Source organism: Garra rufa, chromosome 8 (assembly GCF_049309525.1).
Source record: "Garra rufa chromosome 8, GarRuf1.0, whole genome shotgun sequence".
NCBI classification, from domain to species: domain Eukaryota; kingdom Metazoa; phylum Chordata; class Actinopteri; order Cypriniformes; family Cyprinidae; genus Garra; species Garra rufa.
This window is the reverse complement of record NC_133368.1, coordinates 4,924,312-4,940,164: the sequence shown is the minus strand read 5'-3', so window position 1 is coordinate 4,940,164 and position 15,853 is coordinate 4,924,312. Positions and strand designations below refer to the sequence as shown.

The following is a 15,853-nucleotide window of genomic DNA, read 5'->3' as shown; positions in this document are numbered from 1 at the left end:
TATGGTTCATATTCATAATCGTACAGTATTGTTGCCAGTTTAAAGGGCGAAAAGCACTTTCGGTTTTCATTTGCATTACAATGCATAGTATGTCTATTTATTTGTCGCGGGTGCGGGGCGGGGCGGGTTGTAAAAATAGACACAGTACTGCGGGGCGGGCTGGGGCGGGCCAAATAATTTCATAATTGCGGGACCCGCGGGTTGAAAAAAACCCCGACCCGCGCATCACTAGTACCTATGGTAATGGCTCTCAGGAGATTATAACGCCGTCTGCTGGTGAAGTGTTTTCACTACCGCTGTGTGCAGTGTATAATATCTGTCAGCGTCCGAGCAGCTCTCAGTCCCGCAGCAGCATCCACCGCGACAGCAGAACAAGGAGCTCACACGCCACCGGGCTCATGGTTCACATAAGTTTCAATCTGCGCTGCTTTTGCGAGCTTTTTTTCTCTTTAAATAGCGAACGCTTCAGGACCCTTCACATTCATGATTTTTCCTCAATAGAGATCCGGCAGCTACCGTTGTTTTAACTCAGTTCAATTGATACTTCTCTGGAAAATCTATGAAATCCCAAGGATTATCCGCGTCGAGAAGCCATTTGTCAGTTTAATATGGAAAAATGTTATCCTTCATATTCAGTACGACTACAGGGATCTTAATGCAGATGTTGTGGGAAGTTTAATGCAGATTTTGTGTGATGGCAGGATATCATCAGCTGTAAGTGCTCAAAACTGAATAAGGTAAGCAAAACCCAACTCCAAATACTTGTATAGTTCTTATTATTTGAGACTAACACTAAACTTGTTCTTCATTTATTTTTAATACAGTACGTTTTTACATAGCAACAATAACATCACATGGTAATATTATATAATACTATAATATAAAATGTGAAATGTGTCCTAAATACATTTTATTCCTTCCTATTAGTAATGTAATGTTAAATCTGTATTTTCATTGCATGACTCTTTTCTTACAGTAACCATGGCTTACACCGGAGCTCAGAAGGCTTTGAAGAGCGATAAGTTAGATGAAGCTCAAGCTCTGGCCAAAAGCTGTGCAGGCAGGCCGGACTTTCTCCCCTGCGATGGACTGTCCATCTGCGCGACACACAGCCATGGAAAGTGTTTCAAACTTCACTGGTGCTGCCATTTGGGCTGGTGTCACTGTAAGTAGCCAACTTTTGACATGCAAATACATTCTATTCCACTCTACTCTATTCTAAATGCATCACAAGTATCCACTACTCTGAAATGAGGAGTAGTATCATTCACATTACACAAAAAAGGGACAATATTGCAGCTGACAGTATGATTAGAGAGCAATGCCCAAACCTTCTGTATTCTTAGTCAAAAGAAATATACTGCTGTTTCAAATCTTGCAGGAAAACTAAGTTATATGTGAACCAGGTCCACAAAAAGTCATAAGGGTAACTAATAAATAAGCTTTCCATTGATGTTTGATTTGTTATGACAGGACAATATTTGGCCGAGATACAACTCTTTGAAAATCTGGAATCTGAGGGTGCAAAAAAAAAAAAAAAAAAAAAATTTTGGGAAAATCACCTTTAAAGTTGTCCAAATTAAGTTCTTAGCAATGCATATTATTAATCAAAAATTAAGTTCTGATATATTTATGGTAGGAAATTTACAAAATATCTTCACCGAACATGATCTTTACTTAATACCTTAAAAATCGATCATTTTGACCCATACAGTGTATTTTTGGCTATTGCTACAAATATACTTGTGCTGCTTACTTATTAGGGTCACATATAGTTAATAAATGCACAATATTTCACTATTTTAAATATGGCACTTATTTGATAAATACAATGTGCTGTTTTTTCTTATTTATTGTCACGGCTGCTTTGGGAACATCTATGAGCTTGTGTTGTCATCAGAAACTGCTGTCTGTTGCTTCTTCAGCATTATATTCTTCAGATGTACCTGCTTGAGAAGTTCTTAGTAAGCAAGATGTTTCAGCCATGAATATCTCCCCAGAAATATCTCACCGGCAAATCCAGTGTGAGGTTTAACCTTTCTATTTGACTTTATCAAAGCAGACCTTACTCCACCTGAACCTTGACGCCACTTCTATGTTCTCCAGTCGGTAGCTTGCCATGACCCTGAATCCACTAGTCATCAGCGTTTACACAGGAAGCGGCAGCTCCGCTCCTTTAGCAGGATGTTCACTTCCTCTAGTTCACGTCCCTCTGACGGAGTTCAGCTCCTGAGTGACTGTAAAAGCTTTCATTGTGTTTAAGGGAGGTAAATGTCAGTGTGAGGCCTTTAGAACTGTGTGAACTGATCAAACCGTATTTAATACCCTCTCATGACACTTCTGTCAAGGGAACTGAACTTTATTGAATTCAGCCGTCAAGTAATAAAAGAATATTATCCTCAGTGGCCCTCAGAGTAGTTCCTACCCAGAGATTTTTTGATTTCCTCTATATTTTTGATTAACTCCATTCTTTTCTGGTGTAAAGGCTGACCAGCTGCTGGTCTATGTTTGTGATTACTTATACAGCACAGAAAGGGTACTCTATTTATGTATTTACAGTTGAAGTCAAACATTCACATACACCTTGCAGAATCTGCAAAATGTTTGTTTTACCTAAATAAGAGAGATCATACAAAATGCATTATTTGTTTAGTAACAAAAATGACCCTGTTCAAAAGTTTACATACACTTGATTCTTAATACTGTGTTGTTACCTGAATGATCCACAGCTGTGTGTTTTTTTTAGTGATAGTTGTTCATGAGTCCCTTGTTTGTCCTGTACAGTTAAACTGCCCGCTGTTCTTCAGAAAAATCCTTCAGGTCCCGCAAATTTTTTGTTTGTTTTTTCAGCATTTTTGTGTATTTGAACCTTTTCCAGCAGTGACTGTATGATTTTGACATCCATCTTTTCACACTGAGGACGACTGAGGAAAATGAACTCATGAACTCATATGCAACTATTACAAAAGGTTCAAACAGTCACTGGTGCTCCAGAATGGAAAAATGATGCATTAAGAGCTGGGGGAGTTTCTTATTTTTCAATTAGTACTGTCCTTCAGAAGCTACAGAAGATACTTACATGTTTCCCAGAGGATAAATAAGTTAAATTTACCCTGATCTTCGAATTCAAAAAGTTTTCACCCCCTGGCTTTTAATGCAGTGTGTTTCCTTCTGGAGCATCAGTGAGCATTTAAACCTTACGTAATAGTTGCGTATGAGTCCCTCAGTTGTCCTCAGTGTGAAAAGATGGATCTCAAAATCATACAGTCATTGTTGGAAAGGGTTAAAACACACAAAAATGCTAAAAAAACCAAGAATCTGTGGGACCTAAGGGATTTTTCTGAAGAACAGCAGGCAGTTTAACTGTTCAGGACAAACAAGGGACTCATGAACAGCTATCACTAAACAACAGCAAAAAAAAAAGGCAGCTGTGGATCATTCAGGTAACAACACAGTATTAAGAATCAAGTGTATGTAAACTTTTGAACAGGGTCATTTTTATAAATTCAACTACTATTTTCTCTTGTTTGACTTTATGTAAACATCTTTTATGTGAAATATCTTATTCAGGTCAGTACTAAATAAAAAATAACATGCATTTTGTATAATCCCTCTTATTTTGGTAAAATAACATTTTTCAGATTCTGCAAGGTGTATGTAAACATTTGACTTCAACTGTATTTGATCGATAAAAGCATGTCTGTAATCATCATAAATGTAATACTGGTCTACAAATGCAGTTCTGCAGCCTCTGTTTTATGGCCACTTTATCATTGTTTGTATGTATTGTGATAGTGTAATACCTTTTATTAATGTACACATAAGATATGAAGTTGCAAAATAATGGATTTGGACTAGAGCGGGAGACACTTAAATATGTGTATGTCTGACTCCTTTATCAGTCTGTGCACATGATGACAGCTTTAATCTGCCATTATTGCAATGGAGACAAAGCATTATGTTAATGCGTGCTCATGGTTTATCAGCCAGCACACTTGCCCTGTGATATTAACTACTGACTGGTGCACCATTGTGAGAAGCACTAAATGTACCATAAAATTACAAACACAACATTGTCACCCCGATATGTATTGTTTAGTATGCCTGTTCTGTTAAATAATTCATGGCTGGAAATCCTGGAGCTCTGATGCATAACTGTGGTGCAGACTTTTGAAATTATACCAAGCACAAATGGTAACTGCTATTCACAACCCCATGTGTGGCTCATTATCAGGTGGAGCACTCATCATTTTAAGACAGATCTACAGATGTTTAGCTTTAGTGGAGGGGTACACTACCATTTAAAATGTTTGGGGTACGTTTTTTCGAAATTAATACTTTAGCAAAGATGCATCACTTTGCCGTCACAAGAATATATTACATTTTAAAATATATTCAAATAGGAAACAGTTATTTTAGATTGTAATAATATTTCACAATATTACTGTCTTCATTGCATTTTTTTATCAAATAAATTCAGCTTGGTGAGCATATGAAACATTTTCCACTGAGTGGAAAATACTGAGCTTGTGCTCATCACCGAAAAAAGTTAAAGCAAATCCCCTAAATCCTTTCGAATTCTGTTTCTATTGTAGAAAAAGTCTTTATTGTTTCTTGCATCTTCTTAGGGTGCAGTAAGAGCCCCAACGGGACGTCACTGTGTTATGGTGTACATTGTGATGATTTATTAATATTGTTGTTCCGCAGCACCACGCGTGATACCGTCAGCTTTGCTCAGTTGTGTTTGGGTTTGACAGTATCCAGTCATACTCTAAGCAAATCCAGGGCTGTGGTGAGATAGGAGAAGCTGTGAGAGTGGCGTCTGCGCTTCAGGCGTGTACGTGCTGCTTAGTGATGTTATGTGGCCATGTGTGAAACGTAGGGAAGGAAGCCTCCTGTTTCTGGCACTGTGCCTGCAGCTCCAGCTGTCAAACATTGATTTCCTCTGTGAGCTCTGTTCTGGCTTGGAGATCCGGTGCTTTGTCCAACAGATTTTCTAAAACAAAGAAGCAAAAGAAGTCTGTAAATGAATGCCAAACCGTACAAGTGGAACCTCTATTGTTGATTGCACATGAGAAAAGTACAGCAAAATAATTGTGTTCCGTTGAGTTGAGATAGCTGCCACCCCTGCAATTTGCTTCATTTGCACTTTTCACAGGACATGTTTGGAATCTCATTAGAATTTAATGAGTTTATTTTGCTTTTGTGTTTCTTTTGTTGTCTTTGCTTTTCTTGGCAAGATATGTTTATTACGTTCTACTCATGAATTTATTAGAGAAATCACATTAAGTCTTAGGGCTACAATAATTATATGCTTATACACTTAAAAAGCTACAAAACTGTCACTGGGGTGGTACTCTAAAGTACATCTTTGTACGTTATTTACTCCTGAATGGCACATATTAGTATCTTAAAAGTGCATATTAGCACCTAAATTGTACATATTTAGTTTTGTCAACCTGGGGCCTCATTTATAAAGACTTGCGTAGAAACCATCCTTGATTTTATCTAAGAACTTTTCTGATTTGAACGTAAGAGCGATTCAGAGAAAACGAACGTACCACGAAATCCATGCGTACGCCAGTCATTCGGTTATAAATCACAAATGATCGTGGAATTGTGTGCAGCTGAATGTTCCGCCGTCGAAACGCCCCTGCTTAATTAATTAACATAAAATGAGCTCATTCCTAAAGCAAAAACTCTGTGACAATGGCAAGTAAAAAGGAGCGCAAGAAATCAAATTATAGTGAGGCTGAACTATCTGCAATACCAGGCATTACCACAAGGAAACGGTCGTACGCCAAGCTGGAATCTGACGTGGAGATCAGTACTTTTCCACGTCAAAGACGGTTTTTATAAATCTGTACTTTGACGTGGATTTGATCGTACGAACACTAAGATCAAATCAGTGCGTAAGAAAGTTTTATAAATGAGGCCCCTGGTCTCATGACAAAAATGTACCTGTGGGAAATGAATACTACAGGTGGTAAAACAGCAAGCACTTGTAATTGTTTTCGTACACAGTTATGATTACAACTCCATATGTTTCACTTTCTGCAAGTAACAAGCTTGCTTGGTAGCTCAGCCGGCATGGAATTGGACTTAGGATGTGGAATCCTTGAGTACAAATCTCATGAAAAACATGACTCACGATAAATTGAAAACAAGATAAAACGGCATGCTTGCGATTGCATTTTTACATCACATTTGCTTTTGTTAATACTATAGGGTAGGTTTAGGTGTAGTGATTTAGTGAAGAGCAGTGAGAGACTTTCTCTCTTTTGTTGCTTGATTAACACGAATGACAGACAGCAGGAATATTAGACTGCTATCACTTTAAGAGATGCCCGGATCCAATATAGTTGCACATTGCACACTCTCTCTGCCAATGCATTGATGAAATTAACAGTTGGATGTGCCAAAACTTTTTACAGTTAAACAAGGAGAAAACGGAAGTCATTGCATTTGGAAACAAAGATGAAGTTCATAAGGTAAATGCGTACCTTGACACTAGGGGTCAAAAAACAAAAAATCAAGTCAAGAATCTGGGTGTGATTCTGGAGTCAGACCTCAGTTTCAGTAGTCATGTTAAAGCAGTAACTAAATCAGCATACTATCATCTTAAAAACATTGCAAGAATTAGATGTTTTGTTTCCCGTCAAGATTTGGAGAAACTTGTTCATGCCTTTATCACCAGCAGGGTGGACTATTGTAATGGTCTCCTCACCGGCCTTCCCAAGAAGACCATTAGACAGCTGCAGCTCATACAGAACGCTGCTGCCAGGATTCTGACTAGAACCAAAAAATCAGAGCATATTACACCAGTCCTTAGGTCCTTACACTGGCTTCCAGTTATGTTTAGGATAGATTTTAAAGTACTTTTACTTGTTTATAAAGCACTCAATGGCCTAGGACCTACATACATTGCAGATATGCTCACTGAATATAAACCTAACAGACAACTCAGATCACTAGGATCGAGTCAGTTAGTAATATCAAGGGTTCACACAAAACAAGGGGAATCCGCTTTTAGCTATTATGCCGCCCGCAGTTGGAATCAGCTTCCAGAAGAGATCAGATGTGCTAATACATTAGCCACATTTAAATGCAGACTCAAAACTCACCTGTTTAGTTGTGCATTTATTGAATGAGCACTGTGCTACGTCCGAACAGTTTGCATTATTTTATGCATAATCATTTTACTGTATTAATTAATTTGAAATCATTTTCTTTTCTTTTTTTAAATCATCTTAAATGTTCTTAATTTTGTTTTTATTGTTGTGATTATTATTTTAAATTTTTATGCTATTGTGATTTTAATTCCTTTTTATGTACAGCACTTTGAATTACCATTGTGTATGAAATGTGCTATATAAATAAACTTGCCTTGCCTTGCCTTGCCATGTGTTTAATTTCTCAGCTGTTTGCTTTCACTTAAGACCTAAATTACTGTGTTTGCAAGGATACTTGCAAAAATGAGCATTTTGACACACAAGTATGTGTATTTGACCATTCAAGGCCTATACCAAAAATAACTTTGTTCAATACTCCCACGCTCTATGAACACCTGACAGCGATCAGAAAGAGTCTCAGACAGGGCACACATATCGCAAAATGAACTGCAAAAACTATGTTTTCGTGACCATGTAGCACAACAATGTCACATGAGCCTGTAACCACGATAGAGACGATAGTCAAAATCTCTACCGGTTGACAAATTTCTACCGGTTAATCGTGTCTACTGGTATATCGCCCACCCCTAGTTTTGGCTGTTCATTTACAGACAACAGCATTTTGGGGGCGTGAAAATGGAACTTCTAAAAACTAGTGTCAGTGTAAACCATAAAATGTGAATTTGTGAAAACAGTGATGTCATGCGTATTGCATGTTCAGTCTGTAGATGTACAAGTTTCTTTACAAAGTGACATTGCCATCTACTGGCCTGGCATGCATAATACATAGGGGTGTAACGATATTAAAAACCGAACCGAAATATCGCGATACACCAACCACGATACGTATCGCGAAACTCTCGTGGCGTACCGCGGTACTCTCACGCCCCCTGCTGCCCATTGTTGGGGTTGACGTCACTTGTCTCTAACTAATTTAACCAATTTAAACACATCTTTATTTTATCACATTTGATTAAATTGTATTAGTAATGATGAGCTTTTGTTCTAAATTTTGTTCTAAATATTATATTCTAAAGTTAGTATTTTCCAAGTGCATGTCATGTCATGTGACTTAAGTGAGCGATCATCACACTCGGATACTACTCAGGGCTCGACATTAACGCTTGTCCGGGACAAGTGGATTTTGTGAAAGGGCAAGTGAAAGGGGATTTTACTTGCCCGACCGGACAAGTAACCTGATTAAAGCATCAATTACAAACAATAACTAGCGCAACAACGAAACTTTGGTGAGCATAATTCTGATTTTATTACTTCAGATAACTGAAAACGGACAGTATCAAGCTCGTGCAGGCTATCTGACTCACAGAAAATCAACACTAATAGGCTCAACAGCATACACAAAGAAACAAGCATGAGCAAACATAGTTCAATAAACTAGTAGTTAATATTAACTGACTTACATTTTAGACACATCATCAACCATTTTTGCAAACGAAAATAGTTCTAAGCAACAGCAGAACCTCCGTGAATCTCCGAGCAACACAGCGGTATTTCAGTACTGAATGATTTAGCATTTTTTTAATGAATCAAGTCAGTGAACGAACTGGTTGCATCCATCTATGGTTGAATCCGTGACTCGCTCATTAAGACAGTGACTACTGCCACCTATTGGTGGTTCGATTTTATATTTAAAGGTATTGCATTTTTCCAATATTTTTGATTTATGTTTAAAAAAAAGTATAACATTAATCTTATTACATTATTTATGTATTTGCAATTTTACTGTGTAAATGCATTTTTTGGAACCTCTTATCTTCATTAAACAGTCTAAGTAAATACAGTTAAATGTCAATTTCATTGCAGGCCCGGTTTTTCCTGTGCAATGGAAAGATGGAGTTTGTTGATACTGATTTAATTTGTGCAACCATACAGAGTCTAATTATTCTAATTTGATGTATTGATAAAATTTAAGAATTTGATGTGAATGATGACACATACAGTTAGTAAGGTTAGGAAAATAAAGTTAAAAAGTGTCCTAGAAATCAATTTAAGGCAAATATCACAAATATTCAGATTAAAGTAAGACCTTATAGAGTAGTGATGAGACTATTGCTTCAGAATGGATTCATTTACAGCAAAAAAGGCATTTTTTTACCCCGGATAAGTACATTTTTAACTCGGACAAGTGAATGTCTAAATGTCTAACTTACTCAGGTATCCTGAATGTACTAAAATGGGTTGGCAAAGTTAATAAAGAAAAAGTTTAGTTGTTCTTGTTATTAAGTGAATCTATTGTTCCTTAGCATTGCTGTTCAGATGACATCGACCCTAACCCCACAGCAAACAGAAACCGAACCGAACCCAACCGAACCGTGGCTCCAAAACCGTGAACCAAACCGAATCGTGCCTTTGGTGTATCGTTACACCCCTAATAATACAGCGTTTTAGTTATTTCCATGGATCCGTGTGATGGGGAGTTATTTGTTACTTGGAATTCTATGTATTAATAATATTCAGTGTTATTATGATGTTTTCTCTCATGCTGTTTTAAAAAGCAGGTTGTATGGTTTTTAAAAGTTTTCTTAATATTGTGTTGGAGTCCCCTACAATAGGTTAAAATGCATCTAAGATCAGAAAACATTGTAATTTTCTCAGAATATACATTTATACATACAGTCATTTGTCAATGATTTCCAAAGGGTTTATTCGAACCAGCTTTGAGCGTAAAGTCTGTCAACCCCTCCCTTCCATAAGCCTACTCTGCTCTGATTGGTCAGCTGTCCAAGCCTGTTATGACTGGCACAGAGAGAATTACTTGAGTGTTGTCAAGTCCGCGGTTGTTTTTGATGTTGCAGGTTGAAGTGACTCCAATAACGTCATATTTAGCCCCTGGAATGCAAATTTACCAGGGGAACCCTGACAAAAAGCGTGTATTTTTACAGCACGGAACGTGATTTTTAATGGGTAACCCCCCTCAAAACGTGATTGGGATAGATTTGAGAAGCAATAGGGTGGGTTTTATTGTGAAAACCTGCCAACCCTGCGCACCTTTATATAAAACAATAATATAGTGCTCCAATCCATTCTTAAAATAATGACATACATAAAAACATTTTGTTTAACACTTATGCAAGCGAATTGTGCCCACACCTAAAGTTTAGCTGCTAAACTGTAAACACATAACAAAACAGTAATGGTGGATACGTTAGCTGGGTGCTAACATGACTAATTAATAAAACAACACAGTTTGTAAACCAAAATATGTCTAAGTTACATTCTTTATTATTAAACAAAGTAATTAGAACAATGACAGTCTACATTAATCAACACATTAATGTAGAAATGTTAAAATGTTAAAAGGTTTGAGTTGTATTGCTGTGGTATGGTGGAAAAAAATAATTATAACCACTGATTGTTCACATCATCAACTTTCGACAATGAAAACAAAACAAACTTGCTTTCATAGCACAGAACACAGCGCCGTCTCGACATGATGTAAATACACTACCTAGGGGAAGTGTTTGTTGGCTGGTCAGACTGTTTGTATTTCGCGGGCAGGCGGAGATTAGGCTAATATGTGACCCTGGACCACAAAACCAGTCATAAGGTTAAATTTTACAAAACTGAGATGTATACATCATATTAAAGTTCAATAAATAAGCTTTCTATTGATATATGGTTTGTTAGGATAGGACAATATTTGGCCGAGATACATCTATTTGAAAATCTGGAATCTGAGGGTGCAAAAAATCAAAATACTGAGAAAATCACCTTTAAAGTTGTCCAAATTAAGTTCTTAACAATGCATATTACTAATCAAAAATTAAATTTTGATATATTTATAAAAGGAATTTTACAAAAAATCTTCATGGAACAAGATCTTTACTTAATTTCCTAAAGATTTTTGGCATAAAAGAAAAATTAATAATTTTGACCCATGCAATGTATTTTTGGCTATTACTACAAATATACCCCAGCGACTTAAGACTGGTTTTGTGGGCCAGGGTCACATATGTTACCCAGTGACGTAGATCGATAACAGGCAGACGAATCGAAAATATGACGACTTGTTAAGACGATTCTGAATGGACTCTTTCTTTTGAGAGACAATATCTTTGAATAATGCACTTTTTTGATTAAAAACTTTGCAGACGGTTTACATTGAAGGATAGCTAAGATACAAACTGCAAAAAATATTTTAAGAAAACCCATATGACCTGCTCTTTAAAATGTTGTTTAGTTAGTAGTGTTGCTACTTTTAGTTAGTTAAAATGTGGCGCAGCACCAAACCAAACTATATGACAGTTGCTGTCTTATACTTTCCTAAATGTCCTGTATAAATCTGTTCTGGGGAAGTGTATGGAATGGATGGGCCTACTGTCATGTTATCTCTGTAGAGCTAACTCCTGTATAATTCAGGGGATGCTTTTGTGAAAGAGAAAGACGGAGATTGAGCATGTGTGAAGCACTCTTAGACAAAGAGACAAGAGACTTACTGTCAAAGGCCATGAGCGAGTGAGTGGATGTTGATCTGGGCCTTAGATAACAGGGGATTAGTGTTGTCATAGATGTCCTGATCACACCCCGGTTGAATTCTGCCAGATGTGTGGAACGGAACGGAAATGAGCTGTATGGTGCCGTCTGTCCCCTCCTCTCTTCATTTTGACAATTTTTCAACAAAGGGGAAGCATGAGCACCCTCCCGAATCATAAAATGACACATTTTTTATATAGTTCTCTCAAATTCCCATCTGTAATATTCACAATATGATTCATAGGGGCCATTCATGGAAACCAACATTTTTCTTTTCAGTTTTTATATGTATAAAAAGCTGCAAAGAGGGGTAATTTAGATATCAGATTACTTACACCAAAACATGAGCACATTTACATATGACCACTGAGATTCAGGGCAAAAAAAAAAAAATTTGGGATCAGAAAAATACACCTATTTGTGACCCTGGACCACAAAACCAGTCTTAAGTAGCATGGGTATATTTGTAGCAATGGCCAAAAATGCATTGTATGGGTCAAAATGATCGATTTTTCTTTTACACCAAAAATCATTAGGATATTAAGTAAAGATCATGTTTCATGAAGATATTTTGTACATTTCCAACCGTAAATATATAAAAATGTAATTTTTGATTTGTAATGTACACTGGACAACTTTAAAGGCAATTTTCTCAGAATTTTGATTTTTTCGCAACCTCAGATTCCAGATTTTCAAATAGTTGTATCTCAGCAAAATATTGTCCTATCCTAACAAACCATACATCAATGGAAAGCTTATTTACTCAGATGATGTATAAACCTCAATTTCATGTGGTACATTTCTTTATTCTTACTCTGATTAGTTCTGTATTTGCTGAGAGTGCAGTTAATGTAGTAGTTTTTGCTCTAAAAATGAGAATAAAACACTTCCAAGTCTAAAGTAAACAGGCTTTCTATTCAAAAGTACTTTAATGGTAAACAGTTCAGAAAGCTGTACAACAGAGAGACTGGCCAATTATGTAAAAAGCATTCAAGCAGATCTGCCATATTATTTACAGCTATTTTTGTATTTCATGCTGATTTGGTTATATCATTAACAACATCAACAGAGGTCATATATGTATGGAAGTATTAAAGCTACAGTAACAAAGATTTTTTTTTAAAAAGGATAGAAAGTAAAAATGTAAGTTTAATTCATGATTCTTTTCGTTATGATTCTTAGTGGACTATGATAAAAATAAAATGCTACAACAAGTATTATAAACCCTGTTAATTATTTCTGTGAAAGTAGTATTGCTGTACTGTAATTCCACCTCAGTGGATTACAGCATAACCTACTGGATAATTCATTTTTATCTCTCAGTATTCTGAATGTGCACAGGTTTTTTATTATATAATGAAATATGTTTCAAAGAATTACATTTGACAATTTTAGCTTTTTGATCTCTCGTTTCTGACAGCAAATCCAAAGATGAACTAAACTGATGTGTGCCAGTAGTTTTTATCGACATGTAGATGCACGCCACAGGTTTTTGAATAACTTTCTCTGTGTGAGATACTCATATGTGTGCTTTAATGAAAACAAAACAGATTGATTTGTAAATGATGATGACATTCAGAGCAGAGGTCTACCACTAATACTGCAGTGCACTGCAAGAGACTGAACATAATGAAGCATCCTGTGAGTTTTAATGCAATGCATATTTTCTCTTTTTTCTGGATGCCTTAGTTATACTTAAAGGAACAGTTCACCCAAAAGTTTTGCTGAATATTATTACTCACCCTCAGGCCATCTAAGATGTAGATGAGTTTGTTTCTTCATAGATCTAGAGAAATTTAATATTAAATCACTTGCTCACCAGTGGATCCTTTGCTGTGAATGGGTGCCGTCAGAATGAGAATCCAAACAGCTGATAAAAACATCACAATAATCTCCAGTCTATCAGTTAACATCTTGTTAAGTGAAAACCTGTGTGTTTGTAAGAAACAAATGCATCATTTAGAAGTTTTCACTTTGCTTTCTCCAGTGTAAAAGTAATCTCATTGTGATGTTTTCATCAATAGGTTGAATTCTCATTCTGATGGCACCCATTCACTGCAGAGGATCCATTAGCGAGCAAGTGATGTAATGCTAAATTTCTCCTAATCTGTTCCAAACTCATACTTGATTGCCTGAGGGTGAATACATTTTCAGCAAATATTAATTTCTAGTTAAACTGTTTCGCTAGCATCGCTACCTAAATATTCCCAAAGCCTCAGCTTAATTTTACCGCTTGCTTTAGTCCTGTTGAAGTAACACAATTTTAATGCCGTATTAGTATGTACTTTCTGACACATCCAGGTAATAATCTTCTTTTCCTCTGTCTGTACAGGTAAATATGTCTACCAGCCCATGACCAATGTCGCTCAGCTACCCAGCACACCTGTGCCAGCCGCTCCATCTGACTGCACCGACACCATCGATCTGTCCATCTCTCTGACTGAACGCTTCCTCCGCATCTCCCCCTGTTTCCTGCCTCCACCTTGTCCCGAATCTCCCAAATACTGCAACATTGCTGAACTCTTTATCGATGACTACATTGTCAAACGCATCAACGGCAAGATGTGCTACGTTCAGCGGCCCCCAGTTCACATGGAGACCCCTCCCACCCCACCTCAGATAAATCCTGCCTCTCTGACGCCACAGAAACCGCACACTGAAGACAAGCAGACTGTTGAGGAGACTGTTAAAGGACCAAAAATGGGCCACTGCTCTTCGCCCTCTAGCTCTGAGGACTCAGGGTTCAATGCATTGGGAGGACACTATCTGGAGTCTTGTGAGGAAGAGTCTGAGGAAGAGGATGAACTTAGCACAGATGGACACTCCAGTCCGGGAAGTCTATGGGACCAGGATGAATGCACCCTACTGTCCCCGTCCAAATCCATTGTGGAGATTATTGAAAACATTGAAACTACTGTGTGATATTTGCTCTTTCTGTTCTTTTCACATCTCTCTCTCTTTGTCTGATGAGATAAACCCATTGTGTTAAAAGAAGTATTGTATGTAGAGGAAAATGCTTACACTCATAAAGACGCTATACTTTACATTTGTCTTGAATCTCTACGCTCACTGTTACACCTTGCACTATCCTTAAAGAGATAGTTCACCCAAACATGAAAATTATGTCATTAATTACTCACCCTCATGTTGTTTTAAACCCGTAAGACCTTCGTTCATCTTCGCAACACAAATTAAGATATTATTAATAAAATCTGAGAGCTTTCTTACCCTGCATAGACAGCAATGCAACTGACACGTTCAAGGCCCAGAAAGGTAGTAAAGACATTGTTAAAATAGTCCATGTGACATCAGTGGTTCAACCATAATTTTAGGAAGCTGCGAGAATACTTTTTGTGCGAAGAAAACAAAAATAACTTTATTCAACAATTATAACAATTATTGTTCTCTTCTGTGTCAGTCTTCACCGTGCGTTCATGAGAGTTCTTTCCACGTTTTTGGGTCTTGAACGTGTCAGTTGCGTTGCTGTCTATGCAGGGTCAGAAAGCTCTCAGATTTCATCAAAAATATCTTAATTTGCATTTTAAAGATGAAGGTCTTAGAGGTTTGGACAGCATTAAGGGTGAGTAATTAATGACAGAATTTTAATTTTTGGGTGCTTTTCCCCTTTAACTTGATGTTGATTGCAGTTCTTGACTTTAAATCTGCACTATGGAAGACCTTTTGGATAAAAGTGAACCAGATACCATTATTGAACGAGAATCGCTTTTCAGAACTGTGTTCTTGCCTAAAATAGCTGGGTTATTTGAACCCAGCTGGTTGGGTTTAATTTTCCCCCCCAACATGCTGGGTTGTTTTTTACTATTTGGGTTGTTTTATTTAAACTATTCATAATCATTTTACAAATTAAAAAAAAATGGAACATTTAAAAGTAGCATTTTAATTTAGGTGTATTTAGCCGTTCTAAATAAATGTAATAATTTTTTACTGAAATGTTGCTATTTCTCATGTTGGTTTGGCACCAACATCTGAGCTGGTGATGGGCTGCTGTTTGCTGGGGGAACTATGAACCTCAGACCGCTGCCTCTGAAAGATACTGTGACTGACTTCATAATCTGCCCATAAACAAACAGTATTGGGATTAAAGAACATTTTTAACATCAAATTGAAATGAATTCAGTATTACAATGAATAAAATTAGTTTCCATCATGCGAAAAGAACGATGGAA

At 37.0% G+C, this 15,853-nt stretch overlaps 1 protein-coding gene across 1 annotated transcript; it reads left to right on the top strand.

Annotated features, from left to right (window-relative positions):
* The first annotated feature begins 354 nt into the window (after positions 1-354).
* On the top strand, positions 355-14,710 carry LOC141340795 (UPF0524 protein C3orf70 homolog B). The gene is made up of 3 exons (XM_073845887.1): positions 355-737; positions 977-1,165; positions 13,999-14,710. The coding sequence occupies exons 2-3, from the start codon at positions 982-984 to the stop codon at positions 14,586-14,588; spliced, it is 774 nt and encodes a 257-aa protein (XP_073701988.1). The 5' UTR covers positions 355-737; positions 977-981; the 3' UTR covers positions 14,589-14,710.
* Positions 14,711-15,853: the final 1,143 nt, after the last annotated feature.

What these genes read in the sequence shown, in the direction of transcription:
- LOC141340795 (XM_073845887.1), top strand. Translation starts at nt 982, where the DNA reads ATGGCTTACACCGGAGCTCAGAAGGCTTTGAAGAGCGATAAGTTAGAT. An exon ending in CCATTTGGGCTGGTGTCACT is followed by an intron (nt 1,166 to 13,998) that starts GTAAGTAGCCAA and finishes CTGTCTGTACAG; the next exon opens with GTAAATATGTCTACCAGCCC.